General features: G+C 42.5%; 3 protein-coding genes across 4 annotated transcripts; 1 reads left to right on the plus strand and 2 right to left on the minus strand.

Moving 5' to 3' along the window:
* Positions 1-525: 525 nt before the first annotated feature.
* On the minus strand, positions 526-3,275 carry LOC114431745 (tissue alpha-L-fucosidase-like). The gene is made up of 8 exons (XM_028399356.1): positions 2,911-3,275; positions 2,492-2,626; positions 2,229-2,366; positions 2,010-2,115; positions 1,702-1,902; positions 1,399-1,589; positions 1,220-1,319; positions 526-1,079 (listed from the first exon to the last, which is right to left on the minus strand). Exons 1-8 carry the CDS (start codon positions 3,246-3,248, stop codon positions 945-947), a joined length of 1,344 nt encoding a protein of 447 aa, XP_028255157.1. The 5' UTR covers positions 3,249-3,275; the 3' UTR covers positions 526-944.
* Positions 3,276-4,789: 1,514 nt separating this feature from the next.
* On the minus strand, positions 4,790-7,869 carry zbtb8b (zinc finger and BTB domain containing 8B). 2 transcript variants are annotated; one of them, XM_028399355.1, is made up of 6 exons: positions 7,772-7,869; positions 7,153-7,345; positions 6,128-7,037; positions 5,867-6,045; positions 5,513-5,573; positions 4,790-5,431 (listed from the first exon to the last, which is right to left on the minus strand). In XM_028399355.1, exons 2-6 carry the CDS (start codon positions 7,324-7,326, stop codon positions 5,259-5,261), a joined length of 1,497 nt encoding a protein of 498 aa, XP_028255156.1. In that variant the 5' UTR covers positions 7,327-7,345; positions 7,772-7,869; the 3' UTR covers positions 4,790-5,258. The 2 variants fall into 2 exon arrangements, with proteins under 2 accessions (XP_028255156.1, XP_028255155.1); XM_028399354.1 differs by having other exon boundaries at positions 4,790-5,573.
* An 8,439-nt stretch (positions 7,870-16,308) lies between these two features.
* heyl (hes related family bHLH transcription factor with YRPW motif like) lies at positions 16,309-19,465 on the plus strand. The gene is made up of 5 exons (XM_028399550.1): positions 16,309-16,619; positions 18,174-18,240; positions 18,324-18,407; positions 18,483-18,564; positions 18,786-19,465. Exons 1-5 carry the CDS (start codon positions 16,540-16,542, stop codon positions 19,463-19,465), a joined length of 993 nt encoding a protein of 330 aa, XP_028255351.1. The 5' UTR covers positions 16,309-16,539.
* Positions 19,466-23,167: the final 3,702 nt, after the last annotated feature.

The following is a 23,167-nucleotide window of genomic DNA, read 5'->3' on the forward strand; positions in this document are numbered from 1 at the left end:
GATTACGTGAGGACGTATTTCGCCGAAGAAGATGCTAAACGTCTGTGTCGTAAATTTGCCTAATGTTCAACACACAAAGATGTTTTTCATGCCAGTAAAGGCCACTGAATGCCATGTTTCGCTAATAATGCATTATAATGTGTGTGTTTTTTTGTTGACAACTATTTGAAGAGGACACTGTTGAGGGCCCTAAAATTAAAAGTATGTTCATGAGACATGCTGGATATGAACAGGAGCTGGAGTTCCTACCCCCATTCATGCTTAAACTTAGCCTGACACAAATAATGTTTTCCTCTAATACTACAGTAGCAAACACTAATAGAAAGTGTCCAGTTGACATTTAGTCACAAGTAGCATTGAGCTGAGGGAATGTGACCAGGTTAAGATCGTTGGTTATTGAAAAATAGTGGGGTAGGAGAGAAGACTTCCTGTGCCACTTTATGGAATTGCTGAAAATAATAATAATAATAATAATTTAATTATAGTCTCCTTGTAATATTGTTTCTATGCAAACACCCTATGAGATAAAGAGGCAAAGAAAAAGATGTGTTTTTATTTATGACAACAAAAAGACATGTCATGTTATGTTCCATTCCACCATTTTTAAGGAGCTCAGTAAAAAAATAGGAAAGTGCTTTGATCCACTTGGATAATAAATCATTTCTGAAACAGCAATTAGACAGCAGAGAGGCTGCCAGAAACAGCAGATTCCACTTTCATTTATGCAGTCATTAAAAAAAACAGACAGCACTGTAATCATTAAAGGAATCATTAAAGTGGCTGTTCCATTCTTTCATTTTGGCAAAGATACTAACCCGTCACACAACCCCTGTCCCTTTATTTGTAGTGCATGTAAGCTTCCCCATGATCCCACAACACAAATACGTAAAACCTGAGTTTACTCAATTTAAAATACAGCAATCGGCCTTTTAGAGTTGCACTTCTTATTGGACCCCCTCCAGTTTGAGCGTCCATGCCTGACCAGGAGTATAAGACAGCTCAGGCAGAAGGATAGTAAGGCCAGCACTGGGTTTGACTGGGGCCCAGGGTAAGGCCTCTGTGTTCCCCAACAAAGTCACCTAGACAACAAAGATCAGAGATTTTCTGACATGTCATACATAACATAGTAAATTGTCCATCCTATAGATTATACTGTGCAATTGTTTGTGCTTACATACTTTACCGAGACTGTACTTCAGCACTGTTTTATTGCCCTTACCCTAGTGGCAGCGGATGTTTTGGGTTCTAACAGCTGCACTGTGCCCTTTGGTGGCTTGGTGGTCATGATGGCATAGATGGCGGTCCCTTTAGATGTATACCTATATAAGCAGAAGTGCTTTATTAACACTGCACAGTCTGGCTACTAAAAATATCAAAAATAGTGATTCCAGTTTTTACCAGATTGGTATTGTGGTGTTTTCTGTCTGAACCCTCCAGGGTTTCGTGGTGTAGATGGCCTCTCCGTTGATATTTAGCCAAGCTCCAACACCCCTCAGCCTCTCCTCAAACACAGCAGGGATCATCCCATCGGGTGTGGGACCCACATTCAGGAGGTAGTTCCCCCCGAGGGCTACAGTACTGACTAGGTCCTGCAAAAGAAGAGACAGGAGAGAGGAGGCTGTTGGTAAAATTATAAACATTCTGGGAAATTTTAATCCAACATTTAATTATAAAATATCTAATCTGAATGTGCATCCTGACCTCAATGATGCTGGGCAGGTCCATAAGTTCTTTTATATGCATGTTTCGACGGTAACCCCAGGAAAAAGTGTCCACAGATGTGCATTTCTCCCACTTGTGCTTGGGTAGCTGGCCTGGGGTGTACTTGTCCTGACAATTGTAATAGCCGCCATGCTTACAGGAACAGCCAGCTCCCCAGCGGTCATTGGTCACGACTGTGTCCTAAAACAGGAGAGGTACAGTAAGGAGATAATTCATCATCTTACATTAATTATTAATTACTTACAGCAATCTGCACCATTCTTGCATATTGCCATATGACCTCTTACTTTAACAGGGCTGTCGTTGTAGAGCCAGGCCAGGAACTGGGTGGAGTTCCAGTAGGTGTCAGGTGCTTCCCAGTCTCCGTCAGACCAGATTACCTCAGGGCGGTATCTACCAGGCACCAGGAAGGACAAGGTACTCACGCTGTGCTCTTATGTAACCACACCAATGCACTGTATCTAACTAAAGTATGTGCAAGAGAAAAATATGTGAGCAGTACAGACCTTACAACCATGTTGTAAAGCTCTGGAAGTAGTTTATGCATCACAAACTCCTGTGATTTGAATCCATTCTTCTTGTCATTCAGGTAGAGAGGGTGGAACCACTCGTATAAAGAGTTGTATAGTCCATAGTGCAGTGACCTGAATGAGATTAAAGGATACACATATTCAGAATTTGTTATATGCTTACTGACATGACAGGTATCACTCAATTGCACCACTGTCTGCTTTCAAAAGAATCACCAGTTAACATTTTAAGAACCCACCTGTTGCGCACTGCCTCTCCCAGGTCTCCCACCAAGTCTCTGTGAGGTCCAGTATCAACAGAATTCCAGTTCCAGGAGTTTGGAGACCCCCAATTAGTAAATCCTTCATGGTGCTTTGCTGTCAGGACCACATATCTGTAATGGAAAGAACGTGTTGCCTGCTCAGATCTTGCCTTTATGTCCGGGATGAATAACAAAACCGCTGTTGTGCCATGAACGTAAATACGCGCAAAACTCTCAGCGTTAAATCTAGGGATTGAATTAATATACCAAATTACAATAACTGCAGATAAACAATAATAATTCCGTGGTTTCTTTATATAGGTGGGGATATGTTCCTATTGTATGCTACACCTGTCGGAACTCGTGAAACAAAGATGTTTTCGATACCCGGAAGCGCTGGATAAATAATCACTCACTTCGCACCAGAAGCTTTGAAAATGTCTGCCCAGTCCCCTGGGTTGAAGAACTGTGCGTGAAACTGAGGAGCAAACTCCGGGTAGCTGAATCCAGGTGGGAAGTTTTCGGACATGTATCGGACACACTTCTGGTCCGGAGGCTGCTGGCCCTGCCAGTGCCACCAGAACCACTCACTGTCGAAGCCGGGGACAGAAAACACACCCCAGTGAATAAAAATCCCCAGCTTAGCTTCGTCGTACCATGAAGGCAGCGGCCTGGCGTCTAAACTGGTCCAGTCCGCAGTGAACCGAGCCGCCGTTTGAGAAACAACAGCAGCGACCAAAAAGACGAGAAGCATGATGAAGATTTGTCAGTAAACTCCTCAGCTATATCGGCAGATTTCCCTTTTTGTTGTTCTCCCCACACATGAATCGCTTCCCGTCATATGACTGCAGTCACGTGACTTATCACATGCTATTTTATTATTTTGTTGCTGTGGAAAATCTCGCACTACAGGTTATACGTGGGTGTGCACATAATAACAAATATATTATGTCTTTGTACATTGGAATTTTAATGTTTTATTATTCGCTTAAATGTTCAACCATATTTGCTGGGAAATAAAGTAAAAACATTGGAGTTGTGCTGTTCTAGCAGCTCATTTTCTACACTATCAGGACCATAGTGGAGAACTTATTGATCCATATCTGTTTTCATTGTTTAGAAAGCACATAAACTGTAATGCTTTCACTGTATGCTGATGACATAAAAACACTATGACAATGCAAACTAGAATCCGTGTTAATAAAGGGATTTGCTATGGTTAGCAACTTTCTTTGGGAATAATTCAGTTTACTGTATTAATGTGTCTGATTTATGTTGACGCATTCACGGTCCGTGGAGGACTCCAGCTTTTGTGGGCCTGATAATGCACACAGCTTAAACCTCCACCAGGGCCACAATGAGCTCTGCTGCGCCCTGTAGCTGTAACAGCATAACTTCAGTGATTACAAAAAAGGATTGATGGGAACTTAACAGCAAATAGCTCTGTGTCTTTTCACTTTAGACACTCAGGCTTTTAGACTCACAATTTATACAGTAAACTACTAACCCCTTGGATGACCCTGATTTCCCAACAGAGATGAATCATTCACTACATCTTTTCTCAGAAAGCCACATTATCTTGTTATTTTCTCTTTCATTTTTTCCATAATATAATATATCAAACAGGTATATATCAAATGATGAATGTAATGCATCCATCTTGATTCTACTCATTTTTTTCTGACAGCTGCTCTCTGACCAAGTCCAGCATCCTGTTAGTTCCCTAACAGGGTGTGATTTCTGTCATTAGAGTTGAATTTTATGGTGGGACATCAACCACTAGAGGGCACCATAGCATACTTTTGTACACAGTTGTAGTGTCTTGTTAGTTCAAGTAACATTTATGTGATTGACCTTCATTACAAAGGTTTGCAAAAAAAATAAATTTCCTTCTAGATATTTGGATTTGATTAGCTTTGCATATGTTGCAGATTGTGCACCAGAAAGCACACAGTAGAACCTGTCCCTCTTCAATTAGGGCAACGTTTCAAAATGTGGATGCACCACTCTTTCAAAATGTAAAAGGTATGGTATTAAGGTATTAATGTACATACTAAATCAGGCAGAAAATGATCCGCATTCTGTTACAATGACCTAAGTTTATATACAAACCCAAATCAATGTCGTACCATAATTAATAAAATTACTAGTACCAACATATACATTGTATTATATATGACTTTAGTCTTCACTTGCCAGGACTTGACTTGAATGTTTATTATTGTTTATTATTGTTTAGAATCTATTAGGTTTTATTCTTATTTTACACTTTACCTTATTTGTATTTCTGTCTTTTTGAGTATACATGGAGCACCTGGAATAAAAGCAATTTCCCCCTGGGATCAAAAAAGTATTTCTGATTCTGATTCTGATTGTTTTAAGATATTGACAACATTTACATTGTAAATTATCTCAGATTGTTGAAAATTCGACAAATATCCTCCATTACACCACAACAAATATAAGTGTATAACACTTTCTCTCACACACAACCTCCAAATTTGACACACGTGCAAGCAAAAAACAGCTATACTTGGTTCTCATGATGTCATTATGTTTTTGGTTAGACAGCTTTGTTAACCTTGAAAATGGAGCATTCAGAATATTTCAGTCTGTGAACCCGGCCAGTCTAACTTCTTCTGGTCCCTGAACAATTAGCAACCAACTGCCCTGAACAGATCCACCAGTTTTCTCCAGTTTTCCAGGACTAGAAATAATGGTCTAAAACATCTTCCATGATGCACTGGAACCCTGGGCAATAAATTCACAGTGTGTGACCCACATCAGTGCAGACAGCCAGCTGTCTTTCAAGCATCTGTTTCTCCACCAAGTCCTCCACTCTGCCAACCTCCACTTCATCCACATCGTCCATAAAACTGGACCAATCTGTACTCCCGTCCACACGTTCTATTGCTTCTGGTTGGCTGGAGGGGTGAACTGTAGTGGAATCATCATGAGTGGTGGTCACACAGTTACAGCTGTCACAGATTCCGAATCGTCTGAGTCCATGTGAAATACCTGATCCGGTGAATGTCCGTCTGCAGCTCTTGCAAGATACGTGCCAGTAGTGTCTGTGGACCTGTGGATGGTCGAATACAGTGTTTGAATTATGTAGCACATATTTTTGCAAACTGCAACTTTATCCTTTTTATTATCCCCTTTTTTAGACATATTTGTAATTTTTGTATGTCTACAGAGTATGTCAAGTTTCAGCTTAAAATTACTTGTAAACTCCTAGTTTTTAGCCATGTTCCAAATTGTTGCACTTCCTCACTGACAAAAATAAAGTATGCATTAAAAGGAGGAAAAGACCTCTTCCTAAAACCTAGATAAATAGTAAAACAAAGCCAATAGTATCCTGTTAATACTTACACTGAGGGCATGGCTGCGCAGGTGCTCCTGTCGTGTGAACCTCTTTCCACACATGGGACATGGGAAGGGCCTCTCTCCTGTGTGGCTTCGTATATGTCTCTTCATGATCCCCTTCTGTTTGGCAGTGTACGGACAGAAAGGGCACTTGTGGAGTTTGACTGGCACAACCAAGTCATCACCTGCAGAGGGAAAAAGACACCAACAATTTAAAATGTATTTAGTCAGGAGTGAAAATAAATGTCATACCTATCTGCACATTACCTGTGTCCTCTCCAAGCCAATCAGACTGGATCTCCATAATAGATGACCCTACAAATCCTAAACCTTCATCCATTCTGCTCCCTCCTGTGTTGCTACCACCTAGTCCTTGAGTAAAACGCTGCCCGACTCTGTCCACTAAAGAATTGGAAGCTTCACCTTTGGACAGCATATCCATCAGCTGCCTGTTATTAAAAGATGGGCTGTATCCCAATGAGGTGCGTTCATTGGTGGGAGAGGGACTAGGGGGAAGCAGCCTGCCATGATGAGCAGTATGCAGAGAAGGCCCAGGATACGATGCAAGGTCTTTGGTGTCAGAGGGCTCCATAAGCTCCTCATCCGGATCGTACTCAATTTTAGGGTTCACCAACTCTGGAGTCAAAGCTGAAGATGAGGAGGATGATAGGTTAGTCTGATCCATATGCCCCTTCTGTCCTTCAGTCCCTGATGCATATTCCTCCCTGGAAGGGTAGGTACTGTCCATGTCCCTGCTGGGGCCTGGTGGAGTGGTGACAGAAATGGACAAGGAGGTTTTAGCTGAAGTTACAGACCCTGGAACTGAACTCTGCCCTCTATCTGCCTCTCTAACCTGTGAATGAGGCTCTGCAGCCCCTGCACCACTGGAGATTGGTACAGCAGGAGTGCCGCTGTCAGCAGCTCCATCCTCTGTCTGGTTCTGTTTCTCTGTGTTTTCCTCCTTGTCCTTGCTGCAAATTTCCAAAGATGAACGGATGTATCTTTTACAGAAGTTCACTAGATCAGTCATCTGGAGGTAGCTGGCTGCTGACATCACTTCAATGACATTGTTCCTGTGCAGGGCCAATCGCCCTGAGTAGAGGAAGTCCAGAATAATGGAGAAGGCATCAGCTGTTACAATGTCCAGTGATGCTGTGCTGTAGCGCTGTCCATTGTCCTGAAGGCAAATGTATTCAAAAGTGAACCAAGTCCTGGTACAAATCTTAGCTGGATGACAAGATCAGCAGTGCATGTCAAAGAACAGAGAAATAGAGTAATATAGATATCCTCACCTGCAGATAGTGAACCAGTAGAGCCCGAAAATAGCCGCTCGCAGCAAACAACACATTGCGGTGGGCCTTGAAGACACGACCCTCCACCAGAATGCTGCAGTCACAGAAAAAGTCACGCTTACGCTGCTCGTTGAGCTCAAACAGCAGTTTGGGCAGGTAGCAAGGCACTTCCATGATTACACTTTAGCTGGCTCTGTCAGGAGGAGAGGGAAGAAACAAAAGAAAAGAAAATCTGTTTTACATTGACATAGATTTTCTTATTGTAACTGTTGAAAAATCAATTATTGATGTACACCAGGGAGTATACTGAGGTGAAAATGTGTTACAAGTAAAGACTTACCAACACTGCTAATAAAAATTTTGTAATTGTATGTCGCCTCAGACTGAACAAAGTTCAATAGAACACAGTAGCCGTGGGTTAACTATAAAATAACAACAGACCCGAAAAGACAGGCATGGAGTCCCTGTATTCTGTTTGCTGTATGCTAGCGTGTGTTGCTAGCGGTTGGGAGCTAGTTGGCGACATTTCTTTAAATCAAAACCCTTAAATAAAACCCTTTAAGAGGCACAATTATACCCTAATAAATCAAGGAGAATAATGTATATATAACAGACTCACCTGTATGATTGCGTCTTTTTAATAAACAGGAACACAAAAATGACAGACAGCAAGAATCACTGTCCTGTTCTTCTTCGTCTTCCGTGTCAGCTTCTGCATGCTTCCTCTTCTTCTTCGTGGTTTTACTTCAGTTGACATCCAAACGTTGCAATGCTGCCACCCTCAGGTTTGGTTCCCCTTTTGGTACCCTCTTTTGAACAAATTACCGATTTGTATTGGCAACAATGGAAAAAATAATCAGATTATTTACTTAAATACAAGTTCTTATACAATGCAATACAAAAATATGCATTTACATTTGAAGGTTAGTTTAATATTTCTTAACTTGCACAAGCATAATAACCAATTAAGAATTTCAATAAATGTATGGGTTTGGTCCTTTTCACATAATATAATCATATTATTAACCATTATTTTTAAGTCTGCATCATATTTTTTATATTTACAATATATTTTAACATTTAGCATTTAACAAGTTTATGGTCCTTATAGTTATATCAATAATGATAATAACGGTGATGATGTTCTGGAGGTGGATGCCGCTGCACAACGGCAGGCAGCTTGTGCCTGCCCACATTGTCTGTTCAAGAATACTTGTTTATTTTTCTTCCATTTCTGAGAGAAAATAGTTCCCTTTTTATTTTCAGACATAGCAAGAGTAAACAAGCAGTTCCTTTCAGCACTGCACCACACCCTCTCAGCACAATCCACAGCTCTTAGAAGTGTTTTTACACTGATGGGTGCCGACCAGGCAACTTATTTGTTTCAGATATTTTCCCATGGCAAACAGAAAGAATACAAAGGCTTCGTGGTGGCCTAGAGAACCACAGGGTATAGGCGTACATGAGCCACAACGCTCCCCCCCCCCCCTTTTTTTAAATGAAATTTATGGCACCTCATAAAAACCCTATTCATGCTTATAAGCACTAAATATAAACTGGTATAAACCAACAGGGTGTTTCACTCGCTTCTTGTAAACTTGACCTGATGGAGCTTTGTGTCCAGCTGAAGGCAAGGCCAACTGTCAGTTGACCCAGCTGCCTGGCCCTAACACAAGTGTGTACCAAAACAAAGCTGAGCTGCTTTGAACTCTGAGGTAGCTCTGACTGCTGACCTTCTTCTCGCTGTGACTCAGGGAAACACAGGGCCTTTGTTTTGGTCATCTGTTGACTTCAATGCAGGAAACTCCCTCTCTACAGACCTTTCACACCCAAGCAATCACACTGGAGTTCCTGCTGTCATATCTGTGTGTCAGCTTATTGCTGGTTTACACCAAGAAACCCCTTAGGAACAAATAACATGTATGATTTATGATTGGGTTTTGGGTTATGCCTATGATTATGATGGCGTATGATTTACTGATCAAGCCCAGACAAAAAGTAAATACATGTAGTGATGGCTGTTATGTAAGGTTGCATCCAGACTCATTGGACCTCACTCATTGTGTGTGTTAGCCACTCTGAGACCCACGGCTGGCACAGAGGGCTCCAGCAGCACCCCTCTGGGTCCCTGTGGTCTGCGCCTCAGCACATAACAGCCACTTAGGCCGACATTTTCCCAGGCTGAGACAACACACCACGGTGGCAGCGTGAGCCACAGAGAGGGCCTGATTAAAGAGTAGGGACAATGGAGGGAGAGAGAGACGGGGACCATGGTGGCATTTTCCATCTCCGCCGCTGTCTCCTGGGGGGACCAAGTATGTGCCGTGAAACGTTTGAATTATCCCAGAATCTCTGGAATTCAGACAGAGGCACCGCGGAGAGGACCCTCGACCAGGGATCAAAGAGCTTTGAGAGGAGTGCGGTGGACTGGTGGTGAAGCTGAGTACATAGGAGAATATGAATGTGCGTGTGTGTGTGTGTGTGTGCATTTCAGAGGACTAACTTGAAAAAGATAAAGGCAATGTTTGAATTTTAATCACATTCATGGCTTCTTTTCTGACAAGTTTTTTTTAAAGTCATGTTTGACTTCTGAGGAGGCAATGATCATTGAGCAATGAAATACAGGCATGTGGTGTGTGTGTGTTGCTGTCCTTTTATCCCTCATGGGATCAGATAATGCAATCATAGCCAATCATTGAGAGTCTAATACAGTGGGCGCCCCTCTTTAGTTTGGAGACGCCACTCTCTCTGTGGTGGCAAAGGAAGAGGAACTGAAAAGCAAGAGGGGGAAACCTCGTCTCTCTCTCTCTCTCTGTGTCTATCTCTCTCTGTAATTATCACTTAATGTTCTTCCGTAATCTGGAGACGTCTGTCTGACGCTTGTGTCCTTTCTTCCCTCTCTAAAGAGGAAATGTATGAGTCTGAAATAAATCTGCCAGCCTTTTTATTATTGTATATTTAGCACCAGAACAGAGTAGTAAATGGAGCCGGTCCCAGACCACAAGCTTCCGGTAACGCCGGGCCTCAGCGCTGGCAGGCTGTCTCTGCCACAGCCAAGTCTAAAGATCAAAGCCTGCTGTACTATATACAGTCAGCTCGTCCTCAAGCAATGACTTCAAGCAAGTTTTCATGTCTGAGAAAGACGGCGTGTGTTTGTGCCTGAGCTACACGTAGAGTGTATAGAATTATTTCACTGTACAAGTATGCCTTTCAACAAGCCGTGAACATCTGTGGTGTGCAGTGTTCTGCTTGTGTAAGAGCTTTGTATGCATGCATAAAATGAATTTCTGTGATGTGAGTCTCAGCATGGTTTGGTATTTGTTTGATGTCCAAACAGACCATATAGCATTTAAATAAAACTTACGTGCAAAGTTGGAGGTTAGCTTATGTCATGGCATTCAATGGGCATTGGGGTTTCTGCTGTAAATAATAATACAAAACCAACTTGGATGATAAAATGCCTGGTTGGATATTGCGACAAAGCCTCCAGCCATCTTCATTGTCTGATGCAACTGGCCGAAAAAATGTCATGATGGACTGATGGTGGACTAGTGTCTCATCATCTTGTATTGTGTTATAAAGTGTTGCACACGGCATGCTAAGTTCATAAGTAAAATCATTTTGGTTCATTTTAGTTTATTTTCTTTTAAACTAATCATATTGCAAATGAATAAATAGTGGCAATAATTAAAAAAGACTTTATACTTAATTCATAAGCCAAGTTGAACAAACTGTTAATAAATTAATAAAGATGAGACAGCTGAAATCTTTTATTTCTTTTTATTCCCCCTGAGATTAATGAAGTATTTCTGATTCAGATTATGAGTCTCATTCAGATTTTTATGCAACTTTACAGTTCAGCAAACACGGACAATGATCCTGATTCATTTTTATATTCCGTACAATAAAACAGCAATAGTAGGACTAACTCCTTCAGGAGCTGAAAATGATGTTCGTCTTCACCCACATCCTCCTTCCACTGAAGTCTTCCTGTTCTTTCCGAACACACTCACTGTAATCCCCTTCCAGGAACGCTAAAAATGATCCAGCATGTGCATGTGGCGGCAAGTTTTTATGTGGGTTTTTAGGGGCTTATGCTTGCTCTTCCAAGCTGCCGTCAGAATGAGGTGCCGGCAGGATGCCTGCCTGATAAGGCTGTAATCTGAGGTGTAAAGTTATAAGTGGGATTTAGGGAAGTGAGAGGCTGTCAGAGAGCAGCAGCCTGAGTGTGTGTGGGGCAGTTTGGATGGAGCACTATCTCCTGAGGTTATGTCTTTGTGAACCAACCTGAATTTCAATCTAAAATTCTGAATTAAAGGCATGAAATCTTATAACAGGTAGTGTTTTCTATACTAATAGCCACAGCCTTAATACGTGCTTGACAATTAACTTTCCTGTCAGCAGTCTATTTTTGTTAGAGGTTATGCTTCATGTGACTCTGTGCAATAAAAATTAAAATCTCCTCCATAAACTTGAATGATAGTCCGAGTCAGAATGCTTGACTAAAACTAGTTTTACAGTGGCTAATATTAGCCAAGTCTTAAAAACACCCCCCTCTCATCAGACCAGACTGTCGCATGCATGGCTGAGGGGACAGAGTGGATTAGCCCTGAACTCTTTCATTTTTCACTTTCCCCTTTTTCCTCCTCCTCTTTCTCTGCGGCTCATAAAAGATTGCGTCTCGTGTGTGATGTGGCGGAGGAGTGCAGTCAGAATGAACTGATTACGGACATGGGCCAACGTGCCTTTGAGTCATGGCAACATTCTTCAAGCGCTTAAAAATAGTAACAGTTGGCCTTTTCAGGTTTGTTTTTCACATTGGAGGACTTTGGGGCATCCTTTTTTGGAGATTTAAATCATAACCAGATTTTTTTTCTTCTACACCCCTCCTCCACCAATTTTCTTTTCTTTTGTTATTGGTTAGTTTGTTTAATCTTGTGAAGAAAATTGGCTTAGCGTGGGAAAGGAAGAATTCTTTTGGGGATAGGTTCTGTTGTTTTAGAGTTGTGAGGATTGTGTTTTTTTTTCAGCGCAGGAAGAAAAAGTGGCAGTTTGTGCCAAAACCTCATGAAGTATAGATAAAAAGGAGCTGAGTGAGAGGGAGGCCGCAACACCACGACAAAGATATGGGCTGTCTAAGCAAAGAGCTTTACAAATGACGATCTCCAGGGGGAGAAAAACAAGTTAGGGGGGGACATAAGTGAAGAAGGGAGGCGAAGAGGAGAAACAAATGTGGATGGATTGGTGGGAGGAGAAGGAAGATGGGTATTGGGGGGAAATAACGCAGAGCAGTAAGGAGGGAGGGGGACATGAGAGGGGAAACATTCCCCCTTGCCCACATTAAAGACATAAAAAAGAAAACAAACAGAAAAACATGTCTGACATAAAGAGGCTGGTTTCCGCGGCGACAGCACAATGGCTGCCTGTGGCTCTTGGGGCCCTCGCCGTCCCGTCTGGGGCCCGGCACCAGCGAAAGTCACCGCAGTCACAGGGCCCTACAGCGTGTGTGTGTCTGTGTGTGTGTGTGTGAAACATGGTGAATGTCATCACAGGCCCAGTGCTGTGGGAACCGCCATGAAAGAGACCCCACTCAGAGTCCACAAAAGCTCCTTTCTGCTTCTTCTCTTCGGCTTTTAGCCTCTTTATTTATCTTTGCATGAGGGAAGCCGGATGAGGAGGGAGGACTCTCGCTCTCTCTCTCTCTCTCTCTGTGCTCATTCTCAATGTCTCTCGCTCTCTGACAGGCAGCATGACCCATTGCTGCAGCCCTCCTGCCCTCTCGACACCTCAAATCACAGCATCCGCTATATCAAACACACATACTGGCTGTGTCTAACAGTGTTTATTCACACCTCAGATCATAAACACACAATGTCTCTCTGTGGAGACAATCCTGGCATCCCCAGAAACGTCTCATATATTCAGGCCATCTGAGTGAATCGCAAAGACGGCCAGGCAGCCAGTGCTACAGGTCCCAGACATTCCTTATGTGTCTGAAAGGCAGATAATTCCCTCATGGGTCCAGCCTGGACAGTGCCAAACTACTCTGGTGCCAGTTCCCATGCCAATCCAATCTTGATCCCAGTGACTGAGCGGCCAGCCTCAGACTGATGGTTACAATGGCCTCATAGCAATAAGGAATCGACTGATTTTGATGGTACATGTGATTAGCACTCGTATGCAGCAGGACATCACACAGGGCCTCTTTGAGCATATTTGGCTCTTCGCAGATTCTCCACAGGGTGTCAGAGATCAAACATTTCATTTGCTGTTTGATATTTCATCATTCTTACACATTGCAATGTAAACGGCAAAACAACACAAACACTGTTTTTTTTTTGTTTTTTTTTTTTTTAAACTTTTTTAATTTTTAATTTTTTAATTTACGGTTTCCCCTATATTTAATGTGTTAGGATAGATTTAATTACTGTCCTCTGATACTGATACGTCGCATTTTAAAAAAAAAAAATGACATTATTTGTTGCTGTACAAATAGACATGTCTGAGTCACTTTTATTGAATAGATTTACACCAGCATTCTTTATTATAATATAAACAAAAAAACCCACTAAGACTGTTTCTTTGTATATTTTATATTTAATAATGGACTCCAGGTTTGTTTAGTTTTGTCTTTCAGCGGTTTAATATCTTTAAAATGTGTCTTTTAAAGTAAAGTATCAACACTCAGCGTGAAGAAAATGCTGCTGAAATTTGGTTGTCTGCTGCTGAAAGAAAGAGAACAAATAATCAAAGTCAACCATGCAGTGAGAAGCATCTGATCAGTTATTCAGTTTGACATGAGTGCAGAGAAAAAGTTACCAACAACATATCCTGCTGAGCTGGTTCCATCTCACAGACTTTCAAACAATAGCAATAGTCATGCATCAGAAACAATAATTGTGGCTGAGTGTTTGTGCCTTATAAATTGTGGCTCTGCACTGTCCACATTTGCGTGAGGGAGCTGCTTGTATGAATCAGTTCGCAGCCTTGTGCGTGTGTGTATGTCCTTGAGCGTTCACACGTTCATATTTGAGTGCTGTGCGTGCGTGTGCAAATTGTAAAAGTATGAGCTTGTTAATTTCAATAAGGGACTTTGCCTTGTTGTGGTTTGGTGGGATGGGAAGGAGAGGACTTGAAGTGGCCGACGAAGATCGCCAGAAATCTCCAAGAATTCCATTTCACCCTCCAGTGCCAGCTCTCTCTCTCTCGCTCTTTCTCTCTCTCTGATGTTCACCCTCCTTTCGCACACCCCCGCCATGAAACCATTTTCACAATTAATGTACTTATTTATTCATTCATCTTTTAATTGCTTTCCACTTCGTGTGTGTTTTGCATGGAGCTTGCCTCATCCTGGAAGAACACGGGAGGTGTGGTCATCTTGTGAAAACCAAAGTCACTGGTGATACAGAGAAGAGTTTTAATCTTTGAAGAGAAGGAGAGACGTCTGGGTGGGTGATTAAAAATAACAACAGAGAAAACTGAAGCCTGACTTCATAGCTGTCTCTCTTATTTGTTTCTGATGCTGAAATGAGATCCAGATCTGAACGATTGGTAATTAAAGGACATGTGGATGGGGGTTGGGAAAGGGGGGTGGGGGTTAGTCCCGATTCACATCCCCATGTTGATGGTGATGGTCTCACTGATTACTGACACTTGAGAATGACAAACACACATGCAGATGCTTGATTTTAAAATACGACTATTAAATAATAGTCTGTGTGCACAATAAAATGTCCAGTAGTTCAACACAAGTAATCAAATCCCATGTCCTGTGCAGAAATACAGTGTCTGATAACACACCTGTTGAACCTATTGCTTGTGTGAAGATCCATCATTGCTGTACTGTGACAATGCAAGAATGTAAAGAAACACAAATGGTGTAAAATGCATGCAATGTTATAAAATTTATATTATTTTAAGTACTAGGTCTTGCTGAAATAGGTCAAAATAAATGCTTCATGATATCTGGAGCTCATTACAGCTTACAGGACTGTTTTTTTTTAAAAAAGACTCATTGTAGGCTACACAAAGATCTTGCACTTGTGCATTGTCGTATGTTTAAACTAACACACCCTTCCAGTCTGCCAGGCAGGAAGAGACACACTCAGCTGGGCATTGTGTGGAAGGGGGCATGCCACTTGGCCTCTCTCCGTCTTTCACATACACATATGCACACACTGCTGGGTCAGTCAGGCATCGCTCCTAACAACCGGCGCCTGGGTTTCATGTTTCCATGGCAATCTGTACCAGCAATCTTCCCACGGTGGCAGCGGAACCGAGCGCTAAGTGCTGCAAGGATCTGTGTGTCAGCCTACAGAGAGCTCTATCTTGTCCCCGTGAAGAGCCCAGATGTTTAGACACTCACTGGGCTGATTCCTCTCTTGACCCCATATGCGCCTGCCCTTGGCACACACCGGCACACACACACATATATACACACACACATGCACGCCTGGCTAAAAGAAATTGAAAGCAGTTTAGATGTGTTTCAATTAAGATTTTGCCATGAGGTCTGAAACATCCTGCACAATGCGTCAAAGTTGTACTCATTTCTAAAAACTAAGACAACTTTGTGATGTCAAGAGTCAGGCAATTGTGTATTTCTTCCCACACTGCTCACCTCTATCCTTCCATCCCTCAATGCATAATTAAAGGAGCAGAAAGAGAAAGCAAGGAGGACAGAGTGAAGGAAGGAAGGAGAGACTGGAGGCTAATTGACTGAGGATGACAGAGCAAAGTGGTGGAAATGGGGGGTGGGGGTGGGGGGGTGCATGTATGAGTAGAGGGAGGGAAGAAGGGTGACAAGCCAGAGGCCGACAGATTAAAGAGAGGGAGGAGGGACAGAGAGAGGAGGCGGGGGAGCCTAAACTGGCAACCCTGCCCCAACTGCCAAAGTCCTATTTTGTCATTGGGTGGCTGTGACAGAGTGAGCGAGCCAAGAGAAAAATAACAGAGACAGAGAGAGAGAGAGAGAGACAGAGACAGAGAGAGAGAGACTATGATTGGATGCCAGTGATAGAGTAAAAGACTAAGGCAGCTTGTGAATTTCTTAGTTGTCATGGGCCCTTGGGGGTTGATCAAGTGGCACCACTGACTCACAGAGGAAAGAATAGAAGACACATGAAGAAACAACACAAAAACAAACACAGGTGACAAGAAGTAACTAAGGACAACAAGGCTTTTATAAGTGACAGCGCGAAGAGAAACTCAAGAGTGGGGGGCACTTCTAAAGGGAGACACTCCACAGCAGCTCTGAGGGTAACCGATAGCATCACCCATATCCATCAAGCCCATCACCCATCATCATCATCATCATCGCTGTCATCATCACCATCTATCTGCCCATCGATCATCATCATCAGCCCAGTGCGAGGAAGAGGCAGAGAAATGAAGAGACCTCATGACTACAGCTCCCCGGACTCAGACACGGACGAGTTCATTGACGTGGGACAAGAAGACAGCTATTGGTGAGCATCCGCCAACCACACCTGACACGTGCCCTCCAATTACACTTTAAAAGAAAGTTACAGCAGCAATTACTGCCCAGAGACAGATCTGCTCTAAACACGCTGCACTGGGTGTAACACAAAGTTTTAAGACTGTGGGAAAAGTTTTTAGGTCTCAGAAGATGTTATGGTTTTATAGTGAACAAAAAAAACATATTACTCAAAGCTCCTTCAAAGTTTTAAACTGAACTTTCAGCAAATTGAAAACTTAAAAATGCTGTCAGCTTAACGTGTCTTAGATACTCACTGTGTGAATGCCTGTCATTACAATAAAACAGGTTAAAAATGAGGCATGTCATGTCAGACACATGGGCGCAAGGGCTGACATCATGAGCAGAAATATTGGTTAGTTTTGTTAATTTACACATGATTATCATGTAATTTCAATTTAAATCTTAAAACAAAAATATATGTCGAACATCAAATGTAGTGTGTAGCATTCTATAGAAGATGCAGTGAGATCTCTTATTTATGTCATACATGATTAGAAAAGTTCGTTTCATAGTCAGATATACTGCTTTGTAAAAGGTTATCATTCTTTTCTGTTTGACTGTAAACTTTTGTTTTTGTTTATTATTAATTTGCATAGTTAAACATTCAAAAATAAATTTTGAGATTTGAAAGGTTCAAGTCAATACTTTTGACACTGAAAAATCATTCATCATCACTCATTGCAAACGAGACTTGCAATGCCAAGTTATTTAACTGACTTGTTTCAGTGCCTGATAAACAGTGAAATTACTCAAAGTACTGCACACTCCTTAAAAATCATTTCACTTTTTAGGAGAATTCGTCCTTGGCTAGCAGTGCACACATCTGGATCACAAAATGTATTTGTAACAGTGTGTCTTCATTGCACAAAAACACAGTCACAGAAGTATGGCTTACATCACTAAAGACGGTTTAGATAAATAAATCAGATCGCCATGTGACATGCAAACAGAAGACAGTGCTGTCTTTTCATGTCAGCCCCATCAAACGTAAACCTAAACAAAAACACACAGTTACGTTGGCAGTCTTCATGTTAAAATCTAATAGAAAGGCAATAAGTCTCTGGAGGGGCTTGCTCTGTAGGAAACTCCAAGCTGTCAGCCTCTCTCAGGCCTGTAAGAGGAGAATTCACAAACAAACACAATCCACATTGAGTGACTGCACTCGCTGGAGCTGCATGTTGGAGCCCCATGCAAGCAAAAGCGTTGCCTCGAGGCTATATAATCATCTTTCTAAAAGTGCTTTCGCTCACATGGAAAGAAGAACAGCATGTCATTTCACTGAGACTAATGTCCAGAAACGCATTAAACCAAAAACAATCTCATCTTCCCTCCTCTCCCGGGCACTCCTACGCCACTGTGCCCAAAAACAAATTAGATTGAAGGGAGCTGATGTGCCATCCTGCCTCTGTGTCATATTAAGGAGGGTAATAATAACAATATGCAGGAGCATCAAAGTTTGCATGTATTTCTCCTTGCACCAATGTAATCCTTCCATCTCCTCTTTTTTTTTTTATCTCCACAGCCCAGTCACCGGGTCCATGTCTCCAGGCAGCGCCTCACAGATTCTGGCCAGAAAGAAGAGAAGAGGAGTGAGTGGATTATAGCTTTGGATCTTCGTGTTTTTAAGTTCTGTCTCTTTGTTCGGCTCTGAATGTCTGTTCTTGTTTTATAGATCATAGAAAAGAGGCGCAGAGACCGGATCAACCACAGCTTGTCAGAGCTGCGGAGACTAGTGCCCAGTGCTTTTGAGAAACAGGTATACTTGCAATAATTAAAATTTAGAATTTTCGTTATGTGGAGATACTAACATGAAACAATAAAATCACTTCAGGGTTCATCTAAGTTGGAGAAAGCAGAGATTCTGCAGATGACAGTGGACCATCTCAAACTGCTGCATGCCATGGGAGGAAAAGGTGAGCGTTCCAAACACTAAACTTTCCAGCTTTTTCTTATTGTTGACTGAAAAACTCCTAAACCAATAATGCTGGAAATTTCATTAAAAAAGCAGACAATATTATTGTCCTCCATTTTGTAAGAAGAGGAAAAAACATGGCATCTAAAGTGTATTTTTATGACTAACTGCATTCCATTACTTTTATTCACTGCATGACTAAGCTCTGTTTTTCTCTCTCAGGATACTTTGATGCTAGGGCTCTGGCAGTCGACTACAGGACCCTGGGCTTCAGGGAGTGTGTTGGAGAGGTGGTACGGTACCTCAGCTCATTGGAGGGGGAGTCCCCTGACCCCATCGGGGCTCGCCTGGTATCCCACCTTTCCCAGTGCGCAAGCGAGCTAGACCCACTTCTCCTACAGTCACCACCAACCTCAGCCCTTCCCTTCCCTCCTTGGCCTTGGGCCTCCTTCCCTCAGATGTCCCCCACCTCGCCAGTGTCCCCTTCGCCTCCCTTCCCCAGCGGGCGTAGGGATTTGGCTCTACTGGGAAGCTATCCATCACCCGCCTCCCTTCGCCTTCCTCCCCTGGCTGGGTGCCAGCAGGGTGCACCGCCTCTCCTCGCGCCGACAGCTCTGGCCGCCGTCCACAGGTTGCCCTCCCTCACTGCATCTCCAGCCCTCGCGCCCTCCAGGCCAACCCAGCCGTCCCCTCACAGCACCACTAGGGCCTCACCTCTACCTCTCCCCACCGGTTCCTCTTCCTCTTCTTCTACCTCCTCCTCCTCTTCTGCTACTTCATCATCCTCAGCCCCTCCACAAATCTCTTTCAGGCCCTTTGCGCCGCCAACAGCCCAGCGCAGAGGCTTGAGTGGATCAGCCAAGACAGCACAGGGATGGGGGACTGAGATCGGAGCTTTCTGAGGGTTTTCCAAACAAACTGTGGACATGGACCACTCAGGTGCCCCATGTAGCAACCATGATATCTTTGGAGAAAGATTTGGTGATTGTCTCTGCTTTTGAGGGATTTTAAAAGCCATATCAGACGATGGGTGAAGTTTCAGATTATAACAATCATATATATATATATATATATAATGGAATAGTGAAGGAATGTGAAGGAATAGATTTGATAGAAGAGAGTCCAACAGAGCCATATATTCAATGTAATGCTCAACAGACTGAGGTTGAGGTTACTGATCTTTGAACTGTGATTTTTCTCCATGTTTTTCTGAAACATTTATACATTTGATTACATTTTCCTTTTCTGAAGAATGTCTGACAAAACCTCTATAAAGATTAAGTGCCTTTATGTTCATCTGTTTGTGTTTGTCTGGTGTGGTTTTTGCCTGACTGTACAAGTAAATGCTAACATGTAATTGCATCTGTATCATAAATGTTACCATTTATCCATATTAGCCATGTCTGCAAACACTGCTTTGCATGTTCCCCAGCCGTAACCCCCTTGGTATCTAAGCTGTCTCCATTGCTGGCTGATGGGAGCTGTGGTCTTGTGGCTGGAGAGGATAAACATGGTGGGAGATGGTGATGTTTTTGGGATGCCACGGCGACGCAAACAGACCCATCACTTTGCCCTCTAATTGGCAGTCCCCTGTAATTAACTTTACCCTCATATCAGCCTATGCATCTTCCTCTCCTCTGCTTGTCTTTATGCCATTCTTTCTCTCCAATCTTGCGGTACACCAGCGGATATCTTCTCTCCCTGTTTGTCTGCGCCACTGTCTCCTCAACAATGGACAGACAGAAAAGAAGAGGACGAGAGGGAGGGATGGAGAGAAGGGAAAACAAAGGGAAAAAGATCTGAAGGGCTGTGGTTGAGTGACTGATTCGGCGTAGACGTTCAATAACAGGGTGGGAGGGAGGCAGGAGACGGGGTTAAGGGGAGATGAGAAGGACTATAAGGGTTTAAAAGGACATGAAGGAAAACAGTGTGATTCACAGAGTGTCTGCCAGCATGTGCACTGCAATGCAGAAATCCCCGGATGATGAATGACAGTTGCAACGAGTTGTTCTTCTAGAGAAGATCAGCATAATTGTGTCGAGCTTCACCAAAAAGTGCTCCGTGGGGATGAGAGAGCAGAGAAGAGCCTTGTGTGTGTTTACTGCTGGAGAACGCTTTGATCTACTTCAGGATGCAATGTCTGTGGTCTGCGGTCCAAAAATGTGTGTGTTCCGCAAATGCATATTGTTTATTTGAGTGAGTGTGCAAGTGTGTGTTTAAGCAGGTCTCATGTGCTTTCCTTCCTTGTGTGTGTGTTTTGCTGAGTTTTTTGTTTACGTGGTGTGTGTGTGTATGTGTGTGTAATGTGAGTATTCAGGGCTGGCGTCAGGACTGAACTGCGGTGACGGCGTGGCTCTCGTGCAAGGCTGGCCGGCGGTCGGACGGACAGTGTGGTGGTGGAATGTTTGTGGAGGGTGTATGCACACACACACACACACACACACAAATACAGACACACATAGGCTAGCTGGCACTGTTCTATCTTCTGAGTGTGGAGAAGCCAGATTCACCACCGCAGCTTCCTGGAAGGACAACCACAGTCACACTGCACTGAGTTTCCCACGGGGGAGGGGAGGCTGCAGGGAGCAAAAGGGAAGGAGGGAAAGAGCCAATTGCTTGTGTTTGAGAGGTTGAGAAGGGAAAAAATCAGGAAGAGCGAGCATATTTTCCTTATTGTGTGAGCAGCTCAGAAACAGGACAGCATACTGATTTCCTGCATCAATGTCATATGGGTGTTGCCACTGCCCTGACCCTTTGAGGCACTGTAGCAGGAGGTCATGAGTCCAATAACACCAATAGGTGTGGACACAGAGTCTGATCTTCATTTGACTAAAGCTAAGTGTTGTTTTTTTTGTTTTGTTTTTTGACACAGATATAGCAGGACTAATAAAACAATAAATTAAGTAGTACAGAAATCTAAATTGTCATGAAGCAGCTTGAAGTTTGGACAAAAGGGAGTCCACATAAAGATATGCATTTAACCAAAATGTATTACTTAAGTACAAAATATATAAAATATATTAAATCAGTAAAGTCGGTAATAGAGCAAGGGAAGTCAGTACAGGTGTGAAACTATGGCTCCCACTCCTCTGTCACACCTGTTAGGACAGAACAGACACGGCCCAGAACCCGGAGGCAGAGATGAGGAGTTACCAAAACACATCAGATAATGGCAGATCTGATAAAAGCAGCCCTAAGAAGTTCATTAAATTAAATATGTAGAAGTTAATGATTGAAACTGCATTTCACTGTGAACTTGAGGGCAAAAACTAAAGATATCAGCATATCAGATAGTTTAGTGACCTCTGCTGACACAACCATAAAGGTGCAGGAATGGCATATAGGAGGAAAAGCAGACCCTTTCTGTCAACCATAAAACCTTTTGTCTCTACAGGGGCATTTTCTAGAAATCTACTCATAAAACACAACCTTTGACACAATTATTCAAGTTCATGTACCGCTAAGATCCGGTCAAACCACCAGTAAATACACCAGGCAAACCAACCGTTGACTAGACCAGGCAGGTCTAGTTGCTTTTGGACTAAAACCAAACTTTCATCAGTTTATTTTGTAAACACATACACTACCGGTCAAAGGTTTTAGAACACCCCCATTTTGGAATAAAGACAAACAGACACACTGCTGAACATGAATCATATATTTGACTTTATATTGATTACAGTGATTTGTGAATATAGAATGATTGCTTGCTTTATTTTTCTCATATTATTTAATTTAGTACATAAAATTAAAATACTATGAAAAGCAACCTAATCAGTCACTGAATCATTTATTTGATTATATTTTGATTATATAGATCACAGTGATTATATAAGGATATATGATTTCAGTAGATAGATAGATTCATTCACAGGTCCTCAGGGTGAAGCCAGATATGGCATGTTCCAGCTTCAGCACTCTGTGTGGAGTAGGGATGGTGATGACTCGCTTCAGAAAGCAGTGATGGCTAGAAGAAAGAATAACTGTGACTTGATGTATAAAAAATATAAATAGAATGTATTAAAAATATCACAGCTGCCTTCAAATGGCCATGTGTGCCAGCTATAACATCTAGTCTGTGTGTGTTACTGAACTGTGACGTAGGTGTAAAACTGGCAGTTGGGTTCATCAGTGCAGCACTTCTGACATGCCTCAGCATCGTTCAGAGGAAAAGAACAAATGTCATTATGAGGAAAGTCTACTCCAACATGAACTCGGTGAATTCAGCCTGTTGGGAGAGGAGAAGCTGGAGACTACAGAAACACAACACTACAAATAAAATGGATACACTGTTTTAGATAGAAAAGACAATAAGCATATACATATACATATACATATATATACATACTGTTATCCAGCTGACAGTAGTGTGCAGGTATCCCAGATGTGATTCCATGTCTGCTAACTCTGGGAGCCATTTCATTTATGTTACTCTTCATGTAACATTTAAACTGCTGACTGAAAACACAGTACACATTTTCTTCTCTCTAACTTCACTTTTCATTGTAACACCAATGACAACACTCTACCTGACAAAGGAGAAGAAGGTGCATAGTGGATGATCAGAGCACAATGCCAGACACTGCTCAGGAGAAGCAGCAAAG

The sequence above is a fragment of the Parambassis ranga genome, chromosome 2 (assembly GCF_900634625.1).
Source record: "Parambassis ranga chromosome 2, fParRan2.1, whole genome shotgun sequence".
NCBI classification, from domain to species: Eukaryota; Metazoa; Chordata; class Actinopteri; family Ambassidae; genus Parambassis; species Parambassis ranga.

What these genes read in the sequence shown, in the direction of transcription:
- LOC114431745 (XM_028399356.1), bottom strand. Translation starts at nt 3,248, where the DNA reads ATGCTTCTCGTCTTTTTGGTCGCTGCTGTTGTTTCTCAAACGGCGGCT. An exon ending in GGAGAGGCAGTGCGCAACAG is followed by an intron (nt 2,367 to 2,491) that starts GTGGGTTCTTAA and finishes AATCTCATTCAG; the next exon opens with GTCACTGCACTATGGACTAT. An exon ending in AACACCACAATACCAATCTG is followed by an intron (nt 1,320 to 1,398) that starts GTAAAAACTGGA and finishes CTGCTTATATAG; the next exon opens with GTATACATCTAAAGGGACCG.
- zbtb8b (XM_028399354.1), bottom strand. Translation starts at nt 7,326, where the DNA reads ATGGAAGTGCCTTGCTACCTGCCCAAACTGCTGTTTGAGCTCAACGAG. An exon ending in TTGGCTTGGAGAGGACACAG is followed by an intron (nt 6,046 to 6,127) that starts GTAATGTGCAGA and finishes TTCCCTCTGCAG; the next exon opens with GTGATGACTTGGTTGTGCCA. An exon ending in TGCGCAGCCATGCCCTCAGT is followed by an intron (nt 5,574 to 5,866) that starts GTAAGTATTAAC and finishes GACCATCCACAG; the next exon opens with GTCCACAGACACTACTGGCA.
- heyl (XM_028399550.1), top strand. Translation starts at nt 16,540, where the DNA reads ATGAAGAGACCTCATGACTACAGCTCCCCGGACTCAGACACGGACGAG. An exon ending in CCAGAAAGAAGAGAAGAGGA is followed by an intron (nt 18,241 to 18,323) that starts GTGAGTGGATTA and finishes CTTGTTTTATAG; the next exon opens with ATCATAGAAAAGAGGCGCAG. An exon ending in CCAGTGCTTTTGAGAAACAG is followed by an intron (nt 18,408 to 18,482) that starts GTATACTTGCAA and finishes AAATCACTTCAG; the next exon opens with GGTTCATCTAAGTTGGAGAA.